Consider the following 24,355-nt stretch of genomic DNA (forward strand, 5'->3'; position numbering starts at 1 on the left):
TGTTACTTAGTAGTTTGGTATGGGGTATGGCAAATTGCCCTAAGATGGGTCTAAAGTGATCCGGGGGGAGGAGAATTGGCGTGACAGGCTCTGGCCAAAAAAAGCATTATGCTTACAACAGTGCTGTGATGAACAACAGTAAACCACTCTGTAGTGGGCCTTTACTAACCTCTTTTGTCATTTATGTCCTAGCTAGGTGTTTGTGTCAAAAGGGAAGGGAATCCAAATATTCTTTAGCAACCCCACTCCCATTTCTATTAATCACACTCTTGATACTTTTGCGCGAGTAAGGCCTGCCTGACCAGACTAGTATGTTTGTCACACATGTATTTGATTGCATTTTAAAAAAGCTAACCAAACTTAACTGCAATGTTTAAATAGGCCTAGACCTATTTAAACATTGGCAACTTAATAAAACTTAATAAAAAAATTGTGATCTCTTTTTCGGTGGGGAAGGGGTGCACAGCATTTAAAAAAAAAAAAAAAAAAAATGAAGGCCACTGCACTGGAGAACATTAGTAAAACTATAATTATGCATCCCTGTAAGTAATTTAGTTTTTAGATATTTTCGTAGTTTGATTTTTATTTTTTTTGTCTAACATTAAATATAAACGACTGTTTTTACCTGCTTACCTTTTTTTTTTTCTCAAAAAGGCTTTTCAGTTGGTGTAGTTAATGGCTGGAGTGCAATGCGTTGCAGCGCGCAAATAGATTGAGAAGAATTTAAGCATACCGTGGTTAACCCTTGTATGGGAATTATCTTTAAATGCAATTTTTTATGTTAAATGTTTTTACCCCTTAACCATCTATCTGAGTTTACTATTAACCAGATAAATCCTGCTGCTGTGTTCCTGTGCAGATAATATCCAACATATTTTAGTCGCAGCTTTTTAGAAAGATAGGGACTTGGTTCTTTGCCCAGCATCTTGCATATATTTGAATAGTAACATAAAAGGCATTTTCATAGTGTTTATGAAAAAGTTCTTATTTTGAGCAAGTCCCGAGTTACAATTTGACATTTTGTCTTGTTTGTGTTAAGAGGTAGGGCTACCCAAAAACTAGTTAAGATTTTACTGTTGCTGTGCCCAGACACACAAGTCTCTATTTAATGCTAGCAATTGAGGTAGTATGCAAAAGGGTCCCTTTCTCATTGCAAGAGTTGTTACATTGTCCTACCTTTTAAAAAGCTTATTGGCCCACATAATCATTACTGGAACCTGGGCAGCCTCCCCCCCCCCCCCCCCCCCCCCTTCCCCCGAATCATTATTAGAATCCGGGGACCCTTTTACTAAATCACTAATAAAAGCTGGGTACATACAGGGAGTGCAGAATTATTAGGCAAGTTGTATTTTTGAGGATTAATTTAATTATTGAACAACAACCATGTTCTCAATGAACCCAAAAAACTCATTAATATCAAAGCTGAATATTTTTGGAAGTAGTTTTTAGTTTGTTTTTAGTTTTAGCTATGTTAGGGGGATATCTGTGTGTGCAGGTGACTATTACTGTGCATAATTATTAGGCAACTTAACAAAAAACAAATATATACCCATTTCAATTATTTATTATTACCAGTGAAACCAATATAACATCTCAACATTAACAAATATACATTTCTGACATTCAAAAACAAAACAAAAACAAATCAGTGACCAATATAGCCACCTTTCTTTGCAAGGACACTCAAAAGCCTGCCATCCATGGATTCTGTCAGTGTTTTGATCTGTTCACCATCAACATTGCGTGCAGCAGCAACCACAGCCTCCCAGACACTGTTCAGAGAGGTGTACTGTTTTCCCTCCTTGTACATCTCACATTTGATGATGGACCACAGGTTCTCAATGGGGTTCAGATCAGGTGAACAAGGAGGCCATGTCATTAGATTTCCTTCTTTTATACCCTTTCTTGCCAGCCACGCTGTGGAGTACTTGGACGCGTGTGATGGAGCATTGTCCTGCATGAAAATCATGTTTTTCTTGAAGGATGCAGACTTCTTCCTGTACCACTGCTTGAAGAAGGTGTCTTCCAGGAACTGGCAGTAGGACTGGGAGTTGAGCTTGACTCCATCCTCAACCCGAAAAGGCCCCACAAGCTCATCTTTGATGATACCAGCCCAAACCAGTACTCCACCTCCACCTTGCTGGCGTCTGAGTCGGACTGGAGCTCTCTGCCCTTTACCAATCCAGCCACGGGCCCATCCATCTGGCCCATCAAGACTCACTCTCATTTCATCAGTCCATAAAACCTTAGAAAAATCAGTCTTGAGATATTTCTTGGCCCAGTCTTGACGTTTCAGCTTGTGTCTTGTTCAGTGGTGGTCGTCTTTCAGCCTTTCTTACCTTGGCCATGTCTCTGAGTATTGCACACCTTGTGCTTTTGGGCACTCCAGTGATGTTGCAGCTCTGAAATGTGGCATCGTGGCAGCTGCACGCTTGACTTTTCTCAGTTCATGGGCAGTTATTTTGCGCCTTGGTTTTTCCACACGCTTCTTGCGACCCTGTTGACTATTTTGAATGAAACGCTTGATTGTTCGATGATCACGCTTCAGAAGCTTTGCAATTTTAAGAGTGCTGCATCCCTCTGCAAGATATCTCACTATTTTTGACTTTTCTGAGCCTGTCAAGTCCTTCTTTTGACCCATTTTGCCAAAGGAAAGGAAGTTGCCTAATAATTATGCACACCTGATATAGGGTGTTGATGTCATTAGACCACACCCCTTCTCATTACAGAGATGCACATCACCTAATATGCTTAATTGGTAGTAGGCTTTCGAGCCTATACAGCTTGGAGTAAGACAACATGCATAAAGAGGATGATGTGGTCAAAATACTCATTTGCCTAATAATTCTGCACTCCCTGTAATGTATTATTATCGTTTAATTTTCTAAGCAGTCATGGACCCCCTGAGGAGGCTTCACAGACCCCAGGTGTCACCCCCCTCCCCCCCAGGTTAGTAACCACTGCCCTATACATATCTAGTCTCTCCAGCAGTAGTGATTATCAAAGCTGCTGTTTTGAATAAATTGTTTAAAAAAAAAAAAAAACTAATTTATGCTTACAAATATGTTCTTGTGTAGCATATAACTACTCTGAAACGTTCAGTTTACAGATCGTAAAATGTATATTGTACTTTGACACCTAACTTTTTTTTTTTTTATAATTTCTTTTTAAATATGCTTTCTCTTGCAGGCCCAGTGGAATGTTAGCTCATGAGCGCAAACTTTCTCGGGATCTTGTTCATACCAACAAAAAGGAAGCTGATTTCCGATCCATTTTTCAGCACATACAATCGGCGCAGCCGCAGCGCAGTCCTTCAGAGCTGTTTGCTCAGCATATAGTGACCATCGTACACCACGTAAAAGGTAGATTTCAAGTCTGTTCACCAGTAGCCCCTTCACTCAAGGCAAATCCTCAGAATTAGAAAAAAATAGGAGCCCATGCCAGCATAAACAATACCCAGGTGGTGTTATACCCAAACTTCCCAATTTGTTCTACTTCCTGATCTTAACATTACAGCATCTGCACTTTTAGTATAGGGCAACTTACCATTCACAACACTTTTTCTTGGTATAGGGTACTCTATAAACCTTTTAATTTAAGACGTCCAAGATGGGAGCAGCAAGTGACCATCCTGCTTCACACAACTTATTATGGTTATAACTTTTATTTGTTCTTTACCTGAAGGCCTGCTATCACTGAAAGTGGGTCGGATCTATAAAGCTCTTCAGTTCTCGGGGCTCCGGGATTCTGCATTAACCACTGTTTGCTACACTTGTTTTATGCTGTGATATTCAAATACAATAGGGAAGTTCCTCATCTGACAATGCAGACGTCAAAAACAGTCTCTAACAAAGCATGCATTTCTTTGATTGTACGGATGCCGTGTCCTTACAAAACGTCTGCCGACAATTACTTTTGATAGTTTATTAAAGTTAAATGTATTTGAATGTTGGACTAAGCTGTTTTTCCTACTGTATTTTTTACCTCTTGAATCCCTTTTAGACACAGTTTGTTCCTCTCTTTGAGGCTGCTCTTCTGAAACATAAATTAAATTAACTGGGTGGTGTTTCTCCCCTAAAAAATAAATCAACAGAGCATCATTTTGGTCCCGGGGGAATGACACTGAATGAACGGTTTACTAAGTACTTAAAGAAAGGAGCTGACCAGGAACCTACAAAAAGCAAGAAGAGCCCAGAAATACACAGGTAAATTTTCATGCCTTGTAACTGTGCATTTTTTTATTTGCATAAATCTCTCATTGGATGATATCAGTAGTGTTGTTCTTAGATTTTTGGGTTTTTGTAAAGATGTAATTTTATGCATTTTGTTGTTTTGTGTTTTTGTTTTCTTCAGATTGTAAAACATCGACACGCACTGAAGATATTTCTATTTCCACCCCCAACCCCCATGTACATCATGGTGTAAACTTAATGTTCTGATGGATACAACTACCTGTGGATTCCTCACCTCATGAATACTCCCATGGCGCCAGCATTCGACGGAAATCTTCTTACTAGTCTCTGCACGTCGACGAGGACGTCACTGTCTCGCACGCGACGCCGTCTGACGTCATACAGGCAATAAGAGGTCCTCGACGACGTGCGGACGTCAGTTCCCTTTTTTCCGTGCATTCGAAACGGTTATCTTCGAGGGAGCAACTGTTACTCTTGCGGTTACAGTGTATATCTTGCTGCGTACTCTTTCTCTGTGGAAATAATGTCGCAGAGAAAGTCTGGATTTAAGCCTTGTCGTGAGTGTGGAGGCAAGATGTCGGTGACGGATCCTCATTCCGATTGCCTTTGGTGTTTGAGCTCCGACCACGACGTCTCGACTTGTGATTCGTGTCAGCACATGAATCCGAAGGCCATTAAAGAACGCGAGGCGAAGCTGTTTATGGCCAAGTCAAAGGAGAAGCATCACTAGAAAGTCTTCTCCAAGACATCGGCGTCATCGAGACTCCCGGCGCCGTAGAGAATCTCTGCGTCATTCAAGGGAGGCTCGTTCCAGGTCTCCGGATCGGCGCCGGAGGACATGGGAGGTCAGCCCCACGGTGACGCCGCATCCTTCGACGCCGTTGCTCTCTCCGACGTCTCCAACTTCGCCTGGACAGGCGTCGGTGATTGAGGTATTGGAGCCTCAGGTGTTTTCTCCGGCGCAGACGCCGAGGTCGGGGTCGCCTCCGAGTCAGGCACCCCAGTATCCGGCTTTTCCCACCCCTGGAGCCGATAGTTCCGCATTCTTGAATGCGATGTATGCCATCTTCCAACAGATGGCTCCAGGGGGTGCTCCGGCTGGGCCTTTGGCCTTTTCTTTGGGTGATCCTGCGCCTCTTCGGCCGGCACCCTTTATGCCCTTTCTCCCGTTTGGGAACGTGGGCTCGGCGCCAGTGTCGGCGCCGGTGGCCGCTCCGATGGCTTCGGAGGGATTGGCCCCAGGGATTTCCATCCCGTCGACGTCGAGATTTCGGCCTGTGACTCCGGTGGGTCCATCCGTTTCATCTGCTCTTCAGTCGGCGCCGAAGTTACCTGTGGCGCCGGATGCGGCGTCGGTGGCTTCGGAAGATCGGCGCCGATCTCCGACTTCGGCGGAGGTGTTGTCGACTCCGCGGATTGAGCAACGACTGCATTCAAGGAGGCGTGCTCTCCGGGTACTAGAGGAGCAGGAGTACCAACGAGCCCTAGAGGAAGGAGAGCTAGAGGACTCGGGTGATGGGCTGCGTGGACTGGAGTCGGCCAGTGGGCTGGACACTTCCCCTGAGTGGGACCTTTCGTCCCCGGGGGAATATACCGAGGAAGCTGCTTCCTTTCATACAGTGGTACGGAAGGCAGCTAGTTTTTTGGACCTGCCTTTGCCGGTGGTGGAGGCGAAACAAAACCTTTTGACAGAGGTGTTGCATCCGGCCTCAGCCGCGGCGGAGCCTCTATTACCTTTTAATGACGCTCTGCTGGATCCGGTTTTAGAGGTGTGGAAGAAGCCGGCATCTTCCCCAGCAGTTCACAGAGCCGTGGCCAGGAGGTATCGGACGGCTCCAACTGATCCTGGTTTCCTATCTAGGCACCCTACGCCGGAGAGCTTGGTTGTGCAGGCCTCCTGTTCGTCCAAATCAGCGCCTGGTTCTTTCCCGACGGTGCCTGGGGACAGAGACTCAAAAAAGCTAGAGGCGCAGTCGAAGAAGATTTTTTCGTCCTGCAGTCTGGCGTTAAAAGCCACTAATGCGACCTGTATCCTGGGGAGGTATATTCATGCTCTGATGGATGACATCTCCTCTTCGTTTACAGAGCTTCCCCAGGGTCTTTTGGATCTTGTCTCTGATGCCCAGGCTGCTGCGACCCAAATTATCCAGACGGGACTGGATACCACCGACTCGGTAGCCAGAGCAATGGGCACAACTGTGGTGGAAAGGAGACAGGCCTGGCTACGTAACTCGGGCTTTTCGGCAGATGTACAGTCCACATTGTTGGATCTCCCGTTTGATGGGGACAAACTGTTTGGGGCTAAGGCTGATTCGGCCTTGGAACGTTTTAAGGAGAGCAGGGCCACGGCTAAGTCGTTGGGACTCCAAGCTCCTTCTTCCACGGCCTCTTCCAGATTCTTCAGGAGGTTTCGTGGATTTGGGCGTGGCTCTTCCTCCTCTTCCTTTCGGGGAAGATATCAGCAACCTGCCTCTTCCCATCCCTATAGATCTTTTAGGGGGAGGGGTAGGGTCCGCACCAGGGGAGCCTCTCAGCAGCACTCTGCCTCTTCCTCATCCTCTGGCGGGGTGCAGCAGGGGAAGCAGCCTTAGGCTTCCACCATTTCCCACTCACTCCTCTCCTGTAGGGGGAAGATTACAGCATTTTCTCACCAAATGGGAGACTGTTACGTCGGACACTTGGGTTCTCAGTGTTGTGGGAAAAGGCTACACCCTTCCCTTTCGGGAGTTTCCGCCCCTCATCCCGCCCCGCCCTTCGTATTGTTCACAAGAACACCTCCTGTTGCTAGAACAGGAGGTAGAAGTCCTCCTTTTAAAGGGCGCGGTGGAGTTGGTCCCGGAGCAGGAAAGGGGTCAAGGAGTTTACTCAAGGTATTTCCTGATTCCCAAGAAGGATGGTCGTTTGAGACCAATTCTGGACCTGAGGATCTTGAATTGGTTCCTCAAGCAGGAAAAGTTCAAGATGCTGACCCTAGCACAGGTGCTTTTGGCGTTGAACATGGAAGACTGGATGGTGTCTGTCGACTTGCAGGATGCTTACTTTCATATCCCGATACTCAAGTCACACAGGAAGTATCTCCGGTTTGTGGTGGGATCGCAACACTACCAGTTTGCGGTCCTTCCGTTTGGTCTTACTTCAGCACCTCGAGTCTTCACGAAGGTGATGTCGGTGGTTGCGGCAGAGCTCAGAAGGAAGGGGATAGCAGTATTCCCTTACTTGGACGATTGGTTGATCAAAGCCAAGTCCCCGGAGCTTGTGTTGCGTCCTCTGCAGTCAACAACCCAGTTGTTGTTCGACCTGGGCTTTTCGGTGAACGAGCCCAAATCTCACCTGGAGCCCTCTCAGCGCCTCCTGTTCATAGGGGCATTACTGGATACGACATTGGGTCGGGCCTTTCCTCCGCCTCAGCGGATTCAAGATATTCAGGATTTGGTTCCAATGTTTCGAAATGGAGCGGTAGTTCCAGTCCTCAAGGTCCTTCGTCTGCTCGGTCTTTTTGCCTCCTGCATTCTGTTGGTCACGCATGCTCGCTGGCACATGAGGGCTCTTCAGTGGTGACTCCGAAGGCAGTGGTCTCAACACAGAGGGGATCTAGAGGGTACTGTCAAGATCTCCAGAGATGCTGCTGTGGATTTGAAGTGGTGGATTGCAAGCAACAATCTTTCACAAGGAAAACCGTTCCAGCAGTCGCCACCAGTGGCCACAGTCATAACGGATGCTTCCACTCTAGGGTGGGGAGCTCATCTGGGGGATCTGGAGATCAAAGGTCTTTGGTCTCCAGAGGAACAGATTTTTCACATCAATCTGTTAGAGTTACGGGCTGTACGTCTGGCTCTCAAGGCCTTCCTCCCTTCCCTTCGTGGTCAGTCGGTACAGGTCCTAACGGACAATACTACCACGATGTGGTTCATAAACAAGCAGGGAGGAGTGGGGTCGTACCTTCTCTGCAGAGAAGCTCTTCGACTATGGTCCTGGGCAAAGGACCATCGGATTTGCTTGATAGCAAACCATCTGGCCGGAGTCTTGAACGTGCGTGCGGACAGTCTCAGTCGCCACTTCTCGGCAGACCACGAGTGGCGTCTCCATCCAGATCAAGTCCGTTTAATCTTCCAGAAGTGGGGGTTTCCTCGGGTAGATCTGTTCGCCACTCGAGAGAACGCGCATTGTCCGTTGTTCTGCAGCCTTCAGTATCCGATGCAGGAAGCATTGGGGGACGCGTTTCAAATGACCTGGTGCGGCCAGTTGCTTTACGCGTTTCCTCCCATACCCTTGATTCCTCGAGTATTGAGGAAGATTCGCCAAGACCGGGCTCTAGTAATCGTAATAGCTCCGGATTGGCCAAGGAGGGTGTGGTACTCCGACCTTCTCCAACTCTCAACGTGCCCGCCGCTCCGTCTCCCTTTCAGGGAAGACCTCCTGTCGCAGGGGCAGGTTCTACACCCCAACCTCCAGAGTCTGCACCTACATGCCTGGAGATTGAACGGGGCAACCTGAGTTCCTTCTCTCTCCCGCCTGAGGTAGTGGATGTTATATTAGCGGCCAGGCGACACTCCACTAAATCTATCTACGCTAATAGGTGGTCTAAATTTGTTGCGTGGTGTGGAGAGAGGCAGATTGATCCTTTACAAGCTCATCTATCGGACGTTTTGTCTTTTGCTCTATCTCTGGCGCAGAAAGGTTGTGCAGTGGCTACCATTAAAGGTTATTTATCGGCCTTGTCAGCCTTCATATGTCTTCCAGACCAACCATCTTTATTTAAATCCCCTATTGTTATCAGATTCTTGAAAGGTCTTCTAAATCAATATCCTCCAAAGCCATTCGTTATGCCGCAATGGGATTTGTCCTTAGTCCTGACTTTCCTTATGGGGTCCCCTTTTGAACCTATGCATTCTTGCCCCTTGAGGTATTTGTTTTTAAAAACAGTCTTCCTGATAGCTATAACATCAGCAAGGTGAGTGAGTGAGTTGCAGGCCTTATCAGTAAAACCCCTTATACAACTTTTTATGGGGATAAGGTGGTGTTGAGGACCAAGGCTGCTTTCCTCTCGAAGGTTGTTTCACCCTTCCATTTGGCTCAGGCAATTACTTTGTCCACGTTCTATCCTCCGCCTCATCCTTCCAAAGAGGAAGAAAGACTGCACCGTCTGGATCCAAAGAGAGCGTTGAGCTTCTTTATCGATAGAACAAAGGATTTCAGGCTGGAGGATCAGCTGTTTATTGGATACGTGGGCAAGAGGAGAGGAAAGGCAGTCCACAAGAGAACACTATCCAGGTGGGTTGTTCTTTGCATTAAAATATGTTACTCTTTGGCAAAGAAGGATCCTCCTGAGGGCATTAGAGCTCATTCCACCAGAGCTAAGTCGGCCACTTCGGCCTTAGCCAGAGGTGTTCCTGTGGTCGACATCTGCAAGGCCGCAACTTGGTCGTCCCTTCACACTTTTGCAAAACATTACTGTTTAGATTCTGAGGTTAGAAGGGACGGCCATTTTGCACGGTCAGTGCTGCAGGATTTCTTGGTTTGACCATTTAGGCACCCACCGCCGGGCGTGGTACTGCTTTGGGACTCTATTCATGAGGTGAGGAATCCACAGGTAGTTGTATCCATCAGAAGAACGAGTTACTTACCTTCGGTAACGACTTTTCTGGTGGATACATTAGCTACCTGTGGATTCCTCACGGTCCCACCCGCCTCCCCGTTGCCTTTATGGTCTTGCCAAGTAATCCTTGAGTGCGCTCCTCTTGATCTTTGAGGGTGCAATAGATGTATATATATAATATATTTATATATATATATAGGTATATGTGTATATATCTTTATGTATATACTTGGTGTGTGTGTATATATTTTTAAAAGAAAGAGTTTTATATATATATATATATATATGTACATAAAAAAGATTTACAGTTATTCATACAATGTGGTGTATTTTTACAATATAATGGATGTTGCTTTGTTCTTTCATTGCATTGCCTGGTTGTTCTCATGCACGTAAAAAATGATTGGTACTGACGTCCGCACGTCGTCGAGGACCTCTTATTGCCTGTATGACGTCAGACGGCGTCGCGTGCGAGACAGTGACGTCCTCGTCGACGTGCAGAGACTAGTAAGAAGATTTCCGTCGAATGCTGGCGCCATGGGAGTATTCATGAGGTGAGGAATCCACAGGTAGCTAATGTATCCACCAGAAAAGTCGTTACCGAAGGTAAGTAACTCGTTCTTCACACTTCTTCCAAGAAGGTGTAAAAACTAAACAATTACATGATTCACTGAAATGATACATGTGTGCTAAATGTTTAACTGTGATGTGACAACAGTCAGGAGTACTAAGCGTTTTGTGTGTACCGCAGGGTATGATGGAGTGTACAACATAGAATGGCAACTTAACTTTTACAGTTTGAAAAACTAGCTGTTGGGCTTTGACGTACATCGCAAGTTATCTATCTTTTGGTTGATTTATGGCTTGGGCAGCTCCTTCATTAAGTTGTTGTGACATTTTCAAGTTGCCCATGTGTGGTCCATGGAAGATGTATTTTCAATATGCATTTTCCACTCTGAGATAATTGCTGCCTTACTGAATATCCCAGAGTCTTAGGCATGTCACATACTCATTCCTAACCAATACATGTTGCATTTATTAGTGAAATAATTGAATTGGAGTACTTAACTGCTTTGGGTATGCAATCTGGCAGTGACTATATCAAGACTGATATTTCCATTAACTTTTCCTGCAGATATCTTGTAACATGTGACCCCTTACAATTTATTTTCAAATCTTTCTAGTGTTACATGTAATTCCAGGCATTTGTAGTGGTTTTAGTAGAGTGCTTTTCCTTCCCTGAATGGTTCTCTTGCTGCAGAGTTTTGATTGTAAATATATGTATCCGGTAGGCAGACGACATGGTGAAAGGTTGTTCAGCTGTGAAGGTTTTATAGCTACATCGCAGTTAATAACATTTTGATAAAGGAAAAATGCTCAGTTTGTGACCACTTTGTAGCTATCAAGTACCCAATGGCAAAGTCATTTGAGAAAATGTTATAATTCTAACCCATTAAAAGCATTATGCACTTTTTTTTTATGAAGGCTGGGATGTTGGGATTTTTTAATCTGTACAGAGATTGATTGGCACATGACCAATATTTACCACCTCTGAAGTCTCTGAAAATAAACGAGACTGGTAAGTGTTTCAAGTATACATTGAATATGGATTAAGATATATGGTGAAAGGAGGTTGTTGACTATTAAAGTGATTCAGAGCCGTTCTCCAGTAGCCCATGACCACTTCAATAAATATTTCAGAATTTTAAATGTTTCACGAACCTTCGTTCTCGGGTCTGTGTGTGTGTGTGTGTGTGTGTGTGTGTGTGTGTGTATATTTGTTAGCCATTTAGGTTCACTTAAACTGTGGTGCCATGTATATTTTGTAAGGCTGAAAGTCTTAATCTGTTAAAACATCGTCTGAGTAGGGTGACTTGTTCTGACCCTTGCCCCTTACTTTTTTTTTTAACACTTTTATTTTATTGGCATTTCATAATTTACATTACAATTATACCACACATTGTCCAACCTTCTCAGATGTGCTTGAGATACATGTATATACATGACACTTTTCCATGCATAAGTACATCATATTGTCCTAAACATCCAGTTTAATGATGTTGTGCCTCAGTAGGTATCATGTTTGTCCACTATATACTAAGTTTATTTTTGTTTCAGGTTGGTTTATGGGTTTCTATGGTCTGGATAGGGTCGAGATGCTCCTACCTTCCTGGAGGATGAACCGTTGTTGTGGTCTAGATTAAGCGACTCTTGCCCGGTGTGTGTGAAACGAAGTAAATTTAAAAGTTAGATTGAAAACTAAGGAAACTGACCCGCGGAAGAGGTGCTGTTTATCACAAGTAGCCCTATCTAGGCATGCTGTGTCAACTATGTAGCATGGATTGTAGGAGCTGTGTAGGGATGCGGGGAGGGGGGGAGCTGTGTGTGTTAAGGGATTGTGGGGGAGGAAGGGAGGCATGCTTTTGTGGACTCTGGGCGTCCGACTCAGCTGTCGGATATGTTCCTAGGAAGTATACCAACTTCCGGACCTTCTCACGTCTTGGCCCCATCGTCATTCTCTGAGGTGTCTCCGGAGCCTGAACTCTATTCTGAACCCAAGGTTTCCCACTCGTCTATTACTTCACACCACTGAAGAGCTATCGGCCTACGCCTGATCCCTTTACTCTCCTCCCGTCCCAGGACCCTCTCCTCCGCTCTTGCACAACGCATTACGTCTCTTTTCAATGTGGTGAGATTGGGGTCTCTACTCTGCTTCCTAGTCGGAGCTATCCTGCATTTCGCCAGTACCAAGGCCAGGTGCACAAACCTGTTACCAACCGTCCTGGTGCGGGGCCTGTTGTACAATCCCAACAGGCAGGTCGCCATGGTGTTTTCAAACCTTCTATGCAGCACCAGGTTAAGTTTGTGTATGACCCCATCCCAAAATACTTGCAGAGATGGGCATCCCCAGGTCATATAGCTAAAGTCTGCGTCTTGGTGTCTGCACCATGAACAGTTCACCACGTCTCCCCCATATATAAGCCTAGTCCGACGTGGGTTAAGATACGTCCTATGGGTATAGTTATATTGGATATATTTCAGTTGTGTATTTCTGGATACTGTGGGAGCGTAAGCTAACACCGTTTTCCACTCTGTCAGTGAGGGACCTGTTCAGGTCAGTCTCCCACTTAGTCCGAAGGTTAACTAATGAACTGTGCATCATTCCGAGCAGTGCTTTATATAACCAGGAGACAAGATGAGAACCTTCTCCGATGGACAGCATAGTCTGATGGACCAAATGTGTATTGGGTTCTGGTGGCGTCACTCCCGAGGTCCCTAATAGCCCTCACCACAGCTTCGTATGTCAGAAATTGCCCCTGTGGTAAGCCAGTCTGTTCCGCCATGTTGCCAAATGGAATCAACATTCCCTGGCAGTGTATCTCACCCACCGTTTGTATTTCAGCTGCCACCTAATGGTGTAGCTGTCTCTCTGTAAAGCAGGTAGGGTTTGGGTCCCCATGAGTGATTCCCACCAGCGGAATCACTGGTGAATATGGGGCCCTGGTCTTTGTTCTCTTGAGTGTCCTCCGCCATCCAGCCAGGGCTGATGCCATTAGCACCCCCTGTCGGGGGCACTGAAGGCTAGGTTGTTGTGGCCAGAAGTCTACTCTGAAATGGGTCCCCTACGGCTGGAGTGATCTCAGCGATGTCCACCCCACTTAGCCAGCGAGCTGGCCATTGCAGTTGTGCTGCCAAAATGTAGAGCTCAAAATCAGGCACCCCAAGCCCTTCTGCCTCTGGTGGCAAACTAAGAGTGGCCAGGGCCACTTGCAGACGTCTGCCATCCCACACCAATCCCCGAACCAGCACATCTAGCGACCTGAACCAAGTTGCCAGAAGTGAAATGGGCAGGTTAACAATCCTGGCACACAGGTAAGTCCCTTGTAAAAGGTACCAGTTGGTACCAAGGGCCCTGTGACCGTGAAAGGTGCCTGAGAGCTGCAGCATGTGTTGTGCCACCCTAAGGGACCCCTCACCGAACACATGCACACTGCCATTGCAGAGTGTGTGTGCTGGTGGGGAGAAAAAGGCAAAGTCAACATGGCAGCCCCCTCAAGGTGCCATTCTCACAACACTGCCTGTGGCGTAGGTAAGTCACCTCTCTAGCAGGCCTTAAAGCCCTAAGTTAGGGTGCACTATATCACAGGTGTGGGCAAAGCTGGATGAGATAAATGCCCTACAGTGTCCAAGTCCATTCTTAGACATTGTAAGTACAGTGTGGCCATATTAAGTATATGGTCTCTATAATGGCTACACTGAATACTGGGACGTTTGGTATCAAACTTCTCAGAATAAACCCACACTGATGCCAGTGCTGGATTTATTTACAAAAATTAGCACAGAGGGCATCTTAGAGATGCCCCCTGTATTTTACCCAATCCTTCAGTGCAGGACGGACTGGTCTGTGCCAGCCTGCCGCTTAGAGACAAGTTTCTGACCCCCTGGAATTGAGAGCCTTTGTGCTCTGAGACCAGAAGCAAAGCTTTCACTGGGTGGAAGTGCTTCATACCTCCCCCCTGCTGGAACTAACACCTAGCGGTGAACCTCAAAGGCTCAGGCTTTGTGTTGACATGCCCAGCCCCCACACAAAGGCTCACTTTTGGCGGCAAGTCCAGAGGGTAGTTAGGAAAAACAAGTAGTAGTCACCACCTCAGCCAGGACCACCCCAGAGCTGAAGTGGCCCCCCTCCTTGCAGAATTGTCCATCTTGGTTTGGAGGATCAGGGCCAATAGTGATAGGAATGTACCCCCCTCCCCCAAAGGAAGTGGGCACAGGAATGGTGTAGCCACCCTCAGGGACAGTAGCCATTGGCTACTGCCCTCTGACCCCTAAAAACTCCCCTAAATCTTGTATTTTAGTGCTCCCTGAACCAAGCTAGTCAGATTCCTGACGACCTCACAAGAAAGACTGCTTAGCAGAAACCCCAGCAGAGAAGGAAAGGAGACAACTGGCTTGGCCCCAGCCCTACCGGCCTGTCTTCTGCTATAAAGAACCTGCAGAAGAAAAGCGACGTGTCTTGCAGGTCCAGCGCCCTCTGAAAAACCTCCAGAGGACTGCCTGCATCAAAGAGGATCAAGAACTCCCGAGGACAGCAGCCCTGTCCAAAGAAGAAACCTCTTCTAAAGGACTCCCACTTCACTCCAGAAGCGTGAGTCCTAACCACTGCACTTGAAGCCCACGACCAGAGTCCAGGTGGCCCAACAGACCAGAGAGGACCCCCAGGTGATGATGACGAAGTGCCCATCCTGGGTTGACCTCTCCACCCCTCCATGATGACGCCTGCAGAGGGAATCCCGAGGACCGTGACTGACCTGGATGAAGATAACCAATGTCAAAGGACCCACTACACCCGCAGCCCACAGGCCTTGGAATAATCAACACCCGGTGCAGCAACACTCAACAGGTGGCCCTCTTCTCTTCACCTGTCTGACCGTTGGTGTGCCAGAGACCACAGGACCTCAGGGTTTCCAGCTGCTAATTGATACTGTTCACCATCTGGGACCCCCAAGTCAGTCCTTCCAAGCCAATTATTCCCACTTCATATCAAGCCGCGCCCAGTATCAACGGACTTTTTTAGACTCTTCTGTTTCCTTAAGTGAACAATCAAAAATAATCCACTCCTAGATGGCCAATAGTAACCATTTTAAGAGCACTTCCCAGCAGTGGTCCGGTTCTTCCCGTACTGGTGTTAAGCAGCCTGTTGAAAGGTGCCCCTTCCCAATAAGACTGTGTAACTCAGTGGTTCGGCTCCTTTGTATTGGAGAGCCAGCATGGACAATCGCCATATTCATGGCACGTTCTCAAAGAAATGTCGGAGTCAACTTTCAGACTTTCCTCTGTCTTTTCTAGAAAAATCTTTGTGTGCCCAGAAGATCCATTTGATAGGAATGTACTGTTTGAACAAGTAAATACAATAAGAACCAATTCCATGTGTCTTTCTTGGAGCGGAGATAACCTGGCTTTTCTTATTCATTTTTTTGTTGTTGTTTTTTTTTGTTTTTTAATATATATCCCTCAATCGAATCTGCAGATCAGTGCTGTTCATCTTTGTGCCGAACATAAAGCAGACAACGATTCCCAAGTTTATTTCTTGAAAAATACCAGTAGCTGTTAAATGACACTGTTCTTCAGGACCACTTTTGTATCTGGTGTTCTCCTCAGATTTATTTATGGATGAAGGAAACGAGTAATGCCCAGGCCTCATGGTTAAGTATTATCAACCAGGAATACAGGCAAATGCTTTCTTGATTGGCTGATTAGTGATGTTTGTTTTTCTATTGATGCTTTCAGTAATCATTAAAGTTCGTTTTCTAAAGCCAGAATACTGCTAGCACTGAAATGACCATCGGTGGTTCACTGCCCTATGTCAATGAGGCTGCTGTGCAGATCTGATCTTGACACTTCTGATACAGACTTCTAACTGCAGATTCCTTGCCTTATGAATGTCCCCTGGAGCTGGGCTCAGTCTGGAAATTTTCGTTGCAATTCCCTTGCACAACAGGAGGAGACATCATGTGGCTTTGTGCCTGATACGTCCCATCCTGGATGAGACATTGGGGCTCTTATATGTAAGCACCACCACCTCCGAAGTAATGCAGACACTAGTCCAGCTTCAGTACCACCCCAAACAGTGAGGCCACAGCAGTTCAAACGTCTGAAGGTGCCATGGACCACTTTTTGGTGCCACTCTGGATCCCTCTATAGAGTACCTACCGGCCACCTGGATCTGGGAGGGCCTACAGTTGGTTTACCTTTAGCGTATCTGTCCTCTACGTCCACTTTGCCCATTGATTTTGCTTGCAGCTTACTCCTGTGATTCCAGCCCCAATGCCTTGCATGGCCCCATGCTCCATGCCATAGCCGATGTGACCAGTGCCTTAAGGGAAGACAACTATATGCTTGGATTTGGAGACCCACACTGTACCACCTAGACATTCTACCCACTCTGAACTAGACTATGCCACATTATGATTGAGTATCTTAATGATGAGGATGACAATCAATACAATGAGAGCAATATTTTTCATGACCTCCAGGATAACAGTAGTGTGAACACCTCCGCAGACATTGGGCTTTTCTCATCAAAACCCACTACGGCTGCTGAAGAGTCTGCATCCTTTGCTACAGTGATCAGTGGGTGGCTAAGCCTCTACCTCATCCTGACAACATGGCAAATAAGAAACTGCTCTCTTAACAGAGGTCCTTACCTCACACAACCCACTTGAGAACATATTCTCTAACAAGCCTTTAACCAGTAGCCTGGTGGACACTTTTTTCAAAACCAGGCTCTTGCATCCAGCCAGTACACTGTTGGGGGTGTGACATACATTCTACCTTATCGTCCAGGCGTCAACAAGCTGCTTAAGCTCCATTGCATTCCCTATCATTATGCCTGACAGGTAATCAAAAGGGATGATGACATTCATCAAGCAAGTATTCTCAGAAAGTCTTGCAGTTGAGTCAGTAAATATAATGTGCCTCCTGGGCTTATGTTTGTAAGGATTTTGGGACAAATTTTAGATATCCTGCCAATACTCTGATTATGTCTGTCAAACCTTGTAAAAGCTTATCCTGGACAGGCAGGATGCAGCAAAATCTGTTAATTCTGGTCTGCACACCAATGACTGGCTGCCTAGGGCAGTCTGCCGCAGCATAGTACTTAAATGCCATGCCTGGATTAGTTCCAAAGGCTTTTCAGTTGACATCCAATATTCTCTTACTGACATGCCCTTTGATGGTAGTGGACTCTTCCCATAAGAGCCACGGCATGTTGTCTGCGTGTTGTTCTGGCAGCTTGGCAGTGTCTCAACAGCACCGCCCCCATTGAGGCTTCGTGGGGGCTACCAGTAGAGTCAGAAAGCACCTGATTCAGCAGCTTTAATTCTCCAACTCCTTTCAAGACTGTGAATCAGGCTGACAGTGCCCAGGGGCAACAAGCTACATAAACCCCAACCCTTCCCCTGCAGCTGTCAAAAACATTAATTTTCCCTTAGCGGCACAGGCTCAGCCGTCAGAACATTCCACCTCCCTGGCAGGCGTTGCATCATCACGTTCGTCAAATGGGTGCTCCAGGTCATAAAAAACTTGTTACCTTTTCTGTATTAATAAACCTCCACCCACCCCCCCTTATTCTTTCCTCCACCCCGACATATCACCTGCACTACAACACCGACATGAGGGGCCACCTGTCTGTACTCCCTGAAAAAGTTCAACCTCTCGACCAAAGGAGCAGTAGAGAAGGTGCAGGTATCAAAGATCGGGACTGGTTGCTACTCAGATTACTTAGTTGTGCCAAATAAGGACACATGGCTTCACTCCTTTCTAGATCTTAGACCTCTAAAATTCCTCTGGAACAACAAGTTCAGAATACTTACCCTTTTCCCTTATTCTGTCTGCCCTGGATACAGGAGACTGGATGGTAACACTGGGCTTCCAGCATGCAGTGATTGGTGTCATCCTGGCAGCCAGATGTCTATCTGCCAAATCTCCTTACTCAGGAAGCTAGGAGAATTTTTTTTGTCTGGTGCACCTCCCAGCATAACCAAACTGTGAATGCACTATTACCAGATGTTCTCTTATTTTGACTGTAGCCCAGCAAGGCCTTGCTGTGGCAACAGTTAAATTACCTTTTGGCCTTCCTATGTTTACCGAATGAGTGTTCCTTCTTCAAGTCACCTTCTGTCATGCATTTTCTGAAGGGGCTGACCCACCTTTTCCCTCCATCCTTTGGAATGCTGCAGTGGGACTTTAATTTGCTTCTCACTTATCTAAAGTGCAGTCCATTCATACCCATGCACAGTTGCCATTTATGTCTTTTGATCATCAAGACATTGTTCCTTATCACCAGGTGAGTAAGTGAACTGCAAGGTTTGTGTGTCTTACAGCCATGCACTTAATGTTTGCCAGATGAGCTGGTCCTCCTGACAAAAGCAGCATTCCTGCTGAAGATAATCACACCCTTAAATATAGTGCAAACTATCACCTTGCCTGCTTTCTTTTTTCCATCTTACCCCTCTAAAGAGAATGACCAGATTCACCAACTTGACCCCAAGAGAGACCTTTAGCATTTACATTAATCAGACCTGAGATTATAAGCAGGATGGTCAGCTTTTCATCGTTTGTTTTTTCTGTAGCAAAAAAAGGTAAAGCGAGGCAAAAAAGAACCATCTCGTGATGAATTGTAGGCGTTAAGATCTGCTTTGGGCTAGCCAAGAACCATAATGCATGTGCACTCATTCCACCTGAGCAAAAGCTGATACCACTGCACTGTGGTTACGTGGGTGTCCCTCCCCACTTTCATCAAGTATTACTGCATAGACAGGCAGAATGGACACTGCTTAATTTGGCCTACAGGATTACTTGGTTTGAGCCGTTCAGCAGACTCACCACATTGGGTGGTACTTTAGTTTTTTTGGTATCTGTTCACAAGGTGGGAAATCTGCAGTTACAAGTCTCTGTCAGAAGATCACATAACTTGCCTTCGGAAAAGTTGCTATCTGCAGATTACTCTGGGACCCGCCCTCCTCCCTATCCCTACTCTGTTGAATGGACGGATATAGTCCAATAATAAGGCTCCAGTCTAGAAAGACTGCACAGTGCCATTTTCTGACTTCTATGGCAGCGCAGACGATGATCAGAAAGAAACCGAGAATATCAGCACAGAGGTGGCAATACATAAAAGGACCTTAAAACCATATTTGACGCGGGATTGATCCAATGCAGAAGCACATGACGTCACCTACTGACGTTAGGGAATGCTTTGAAAACTTCCACATCCAATCTGACGCCTGCGGAATTTCACATGGTGGGGAATCTGCTTTTCTTTTCTACCAGAAAAGACATTACTGAAGGTATGTATGTTATTAGTTTGGAGGTTAGATTCTACACCCCATCCTCCTTTTTGTTGTACGTGGTGGCTTTGATCTGAATCAATATAGACATTTGAATTGACCTTTGGATTTTAAGGGCCTTTTGACAGAAGCAGTGTCTGTCCAGCAGAGCTTCCTATGCCTTTAAAATGAAGATGCTCTTTTACATACATAAGAACATAATTACACTACCTCTCTACTAAGTGTCATGGAGCAGTACACCTGGATATACTCACCTTGGGCAAATAAGGGTTGCATTTCTAATCTTTAAAGGTACCCCTTACAGCTATTACTGCTTACTGGAAATGTCCCTGTCGTTGAACAATCCCCTACACTAGTTCTTTCACCAGTTGGGTGACTTTGGCTTTATTTTAACACCTCTTTATTTTTCTCGCAATTATTCCTTTTCGACCTTAAATCAATGAAAATAATTCCATCAGAATACTCCACATTGATATAGGAATGTTATACGTCTGGGAGTGTTAGTTACTCTTTAATTTATTGATATCAGAAAGGTGACAGGCTGAACAGGATGTTCTTGCACTCCCTCGCTCACCTCCCAGAAGGAATTTTATGGACCCTTTCCACTACTTGAAAGAGCTACTCCGCTGCAAGCACCCAAGAATCACTGAGAGGCCTGGACTGTGGAAACCAGACACCAAAAAGCACCACTGCATCAGAGTTCTTCACCACCCGAAATCCCTTGCCCAAATCGAAGTGGGTAACACTGCCGAGGTCCTGCAGAGCTGAACCCCTACCTTGAGTTTGGCCAGACTGGACCCCCATTTGCCACCTGCAGCTTCTTTTGTGCAGGCACCAAAAACCGCAAGGAGTCTTCAAAGTGACCCCAACTTACCGCGCCCCCCCCCCCCAACCCAAGTTGCTGTCGACCAACACTGGCCCTGTGTACCCAAGATTCTTATGACTTCTTTGGGTCATCTGGACAGGCTCCCCAGTCTCTGCCCACAGCCTCTTTTCACCAGGACAGCTTCCTATTGAAATCAACGAGGCACTCAATGGCAAAAAGCACCTCTGCAGAGGGATGCCCCAGAGCCAACCGAGGTGGCCTGTTGGTGCTTTCGTGGACCTTGCCCAAGACCTCCCTTTACCCCAGAAGATTGGTCCTGTAAGTCGTTGCTAAGTACCCGTATGCAGTGCTTAATTTATAAATAATGTGCTGGAGCACAAAGTTCAACTTTGAAACGCGTGGCTGCATTTAAATGTGTGAGCACAGAAAACTGAGGCAGCGTAATCCTAAAGCCATCTCAGGCCTCTTTAATACATTCACAGCCACTCCCTGTCTCTTCAGATCACTTTTACTGCTTTCTCCCTTTGTGACCCTTTTCGTTTTTCTCTTCCTTAGTGTAAGGAAATGCCTCCTTGGCATGGTTACCCCCTGACTTTTTGCCTTTGCTGATGCTATGTTTTGAATTGTGAGTGTGCTGAGGCCTGCTAACCAGGCCCCAGCACCAGTGTTCTTTCCCTAACCTGTACTTTTGTTTTCACAATTGGCACACCCTGGCATCCAGGTAAGTCCCTTGTAACTGGTACCCCTGGTACCAAGGGCCCTGATGCCAGGGAAGGTCTCTAAGGGCTGCAGCATATCTTATGCCACCCTGGGGACCCCTCACTCAGCACAGACACACTGCTTGCCAGCTTGTGTGTGCTAGTGAGAACAAAATGAGTAAGTCGACATGGCACTCCCCTCAGGGTACCATGCCAGCCTCTCACTGCCTATGCAGTATAGGTAAGACACCCCTCTAGCAGGCCTTACAGCCCTAAGGCAGGGTGCACTATACCATAGGTGAGGGTACCAGTGCATGAGCACTGTGCCCCTACAGTGTCTAAACAAAACCTTAGACATTGTAAGTGCAGGGTAGCCATAAGAGTATATGGTCTGGGAGTTTGTCAAACACGAACTCCACAGCACCATAATGGCTACACTGAAAACTGGGAAGTTTGGTATCAAACTTCTCAGCACAATAAATGCACACTGATGCCAGTGTACATTTTATTGTAAAATACACCACAGAGGGCACCTTAGAGGTGCCCCCTGAAACTTAACCAACTAGCTGTGTAGGCTGACTGGTTCCAGCAGCCTGCCACACTAGAGACATGTTGCTGCCTTTGTCACTCTGAGGCCAGTAACAAAGCCTGCACTGGGTGGAGATGCTAACACCTCCCCCAGGCAGGAGCTGTGACACCTGGCGGTGAGCCTCAAAGGCTCACCCCTTTGTCACAGCCCAGCAGGGCACTCCAGCTTAGTGGAGTTGCCCGCCCCCTCCGGCCACGGCCCCCACTTTTGGCGGCAAGGCTGGAGGGAACAAAGAAAGCAACAAGGAGGAGTCACTGGCCAGTCAGGACAACCCCTAAGGTGTCCTGAGCTGAGGTGACTCTAACTTTTAGAAATCCTCCATCTTGCAGATGGAGGATTCCCCCAATAGGGTTAGGATTGTGACCCCCTCCCCTTGGGAGGAGGCACAAAGAGGGTGTACCCACCCTCAGGGCTAGTAGCCACTAACCCCCCAGACCTAAACACGCCCTTAAATTTAGTATTTAAGGGCTACCCTGAACCCTAGAAAATTAGATTCCTGCAACTACAAGAAGGACTGCCTAGCTGAAAACCCCTGCAGCGGAAGACCAGAAGACGACAACTGCCTTGGCTCCAGAAACTCACCGGCCTGTCTCCTGCCTTCCAAAGATCCTGCTCCAGCGACGCCTTCCCAAGGGACCAGCGACCTCGACATCCTCTGAGGACTGCCCCTGCTTCGAAAAGACAAGAAACTCCCGAGGACAGCGGACCTGCTCCAAGAAAAGCTGCAACTTTGTTTCCAGCAGCTTTAAAGAACCCTGCAAGCTCCCCGCAAGAAGCGTGAGACTTGCAACACTGCACCCGGCGACCCCGACTCGGCTGGTGGAGAACCAACACCTCAGGAGGGACCCCAGGACTACTCTGATACTGTGAGTACCAAAACCTGTCCCCCCTGAGCCCCCACAGCGCCGCCTGCAGAGGGAATCCCGAGGCTTCCCCTGACCGCGACTCTTTGAATTCAAAGTCCCGACACCTGGGAGAGACCCTGCACCCGCAGCCCCCAGGACCTGAAGGACCGGACTTTCACTGGAGAAGTGACCCCCAGGAGTCCCTCTCCCTTGCCCAAGTAGAGGTTTCCCCGAGGAACCCCCCCCTTGCCTGCCTGCAGCGCTGAAGAGATCCCGAGATCTCTCATAGACTAACTTTGCGAACCCGACGCTTGTTTCTACACTGCACCCGGCCGCCCCCGCGCCGCTGAGGGTGAAATTTCTGTGTGGGCTTGTGTCCCCCCCGGTGCCCTACAAAACCCCCCTGGTCTGCCCTCCGAAGACGCGGGTACTTACCTGCAAGCAGACCGGAACCGGGGCACCCCCTTCTCTCCATTCTAGCCTATGTGTTTTGGGCACCACTTTGAACTCTGCACCTGACCGGCCCTGAGCTGCTGGTGTGGTGACTTTGGGGTTGCTCGGAACCCCCAACGGTGGGCTACCTTGGACCAATAACTAAGCCCTGTAAGTGTCTTACTTACCTGGTTAACCTAACAAATACTTACCTCCCCTAGGAACTGTGAAAATTGCACTAAGTGTCCACTTTTAAAACAGCTATTTGTGAATAACTTGAAAAGTATACATGCAATTTTGATGATTTGAAGTTCCTAAAGTACTTACCTGCAATACCTTTCGAATGAGATATTACATGTAGAATTTGAACCTGTGGTTCTTAAAATAAACTAAGAAAAGATATTTTTCTATACAAAAACCTATTGGCTGGATTTGTCTCTGAGTGTGTGTACCTCATTTATTGTCTAGGTGTATGTACAACAAATGCTTAACACTACTCCTTGGATAAGCTTACTGCTCGACCACACTACCACAAAATAGAGCATTAGTATTATCTCTTTTTGCCACTATCTTACCTCTAAGGGGAACCCTTGGACTCTGTGCATGCTATTCCTTACTTTGAAATAGCACATACAGAGCCAACTTCCTACAAAATGTTTTCTGTATTCTTCAGCACTGCTAACTTGAAGTACTTATCCAATAACCAAGTTCTTGGTGTCAAAAAATCTATAAAACTGTTATTCTAAATTTGTATGGATCTCTCTGATAAGCCTGAAGCTGCTTGACCACACTACCCCAGATAGAGCACCTTGGGATTGCTAAAGCAAGCTCCTTTTCCACTTGTAAGGAATACATAGACTCTTCACAACCGCATCGTTGGTTTATGGTATACTATTTAAAGAGCCAGCTTTCCTACATTATGCATTGTAATGCCAACTGAAGTTATTTGAATGGCTGATCTGTTTTCGGCTTCTGTGAGGGGGAATCTTTGAGCAGTTTTGGCAAGAACTTGTCTTAACCTCCCAATGGTTATATCTGAAAAAGTATGCCACCACATGAGCCTATTTATGTATGTCTAGGGATAATAATTTAATGTTCATCTTTAGTTATGGTCTTCGAGCGGGTTATTCTCGTACTTCTGGACTTCCAAGCTGCACGTCAGCGTCTAATTATTTCCTGTCATGAGTGCTTTCAGCATAGAGTTCAACCTCTGAGTCCCTAATTAAACAAGAAGCACTTGATTGTCTACCGGATCCCACCATTTAAATTAGTTGTCAAATAGTTTTTAAAAGTCTCCTCGGGGTAGGAAAGTGGCCTGTGCTCAA

At 46.6% G+C, this 24,355-nt stretch overlaps 1 protein-coding gene across 7 annotated transcripts in view; it reads left to right on the forward strand.

The window, feature by feature from the left end:
- Positions 1–24,355, forward strand: part of THRAP3 (thyroid hormone receptor associated protein 3) — a 222,794-nt gene that overhangs the window by 127,472 nt on the left and 70,967 nt on the right. For 5 of the 7 annotated variants that reach the window (XM_069223850.1, XM_069223848.1, XM_069223852.1 and 2 more), the window contains 3 exons: positions 2,893–2,949; positions 3,190–3,362; positions 4,094–4,205. In XM_069223850.1, coding sequence (XP_069079951.1) covers positions 2,893–2,949; positions 3,190–3,362; positions 4,094–4,205 — 342 coding nt within the window. The remainder of the gene's footprint in view (positions 1–2,892; positions 2,950–3,189; positions 3,363–4,093; positions 4,206–24,355) is intronic. The other 2 variants (XM_069223853.1, XM_069223854.1) reach the window with 1 other exon arrangement.

The sequence above is a fragment of the Pleurodeles waltl genome, chromosome 3_1, assembly GCF_031143425.1.
Source record: "Pleurodeles waltl isolate 20211129_DDA chromosome 3_1, aPleWal1.hap1.20221129, whole genome shotgun sequence".
NCBI lineage: Eukaryota > Metazoa > Chordata > Amphibia > Caudata > Salamandridae > Pleurodeles > Pleurodeles waltl.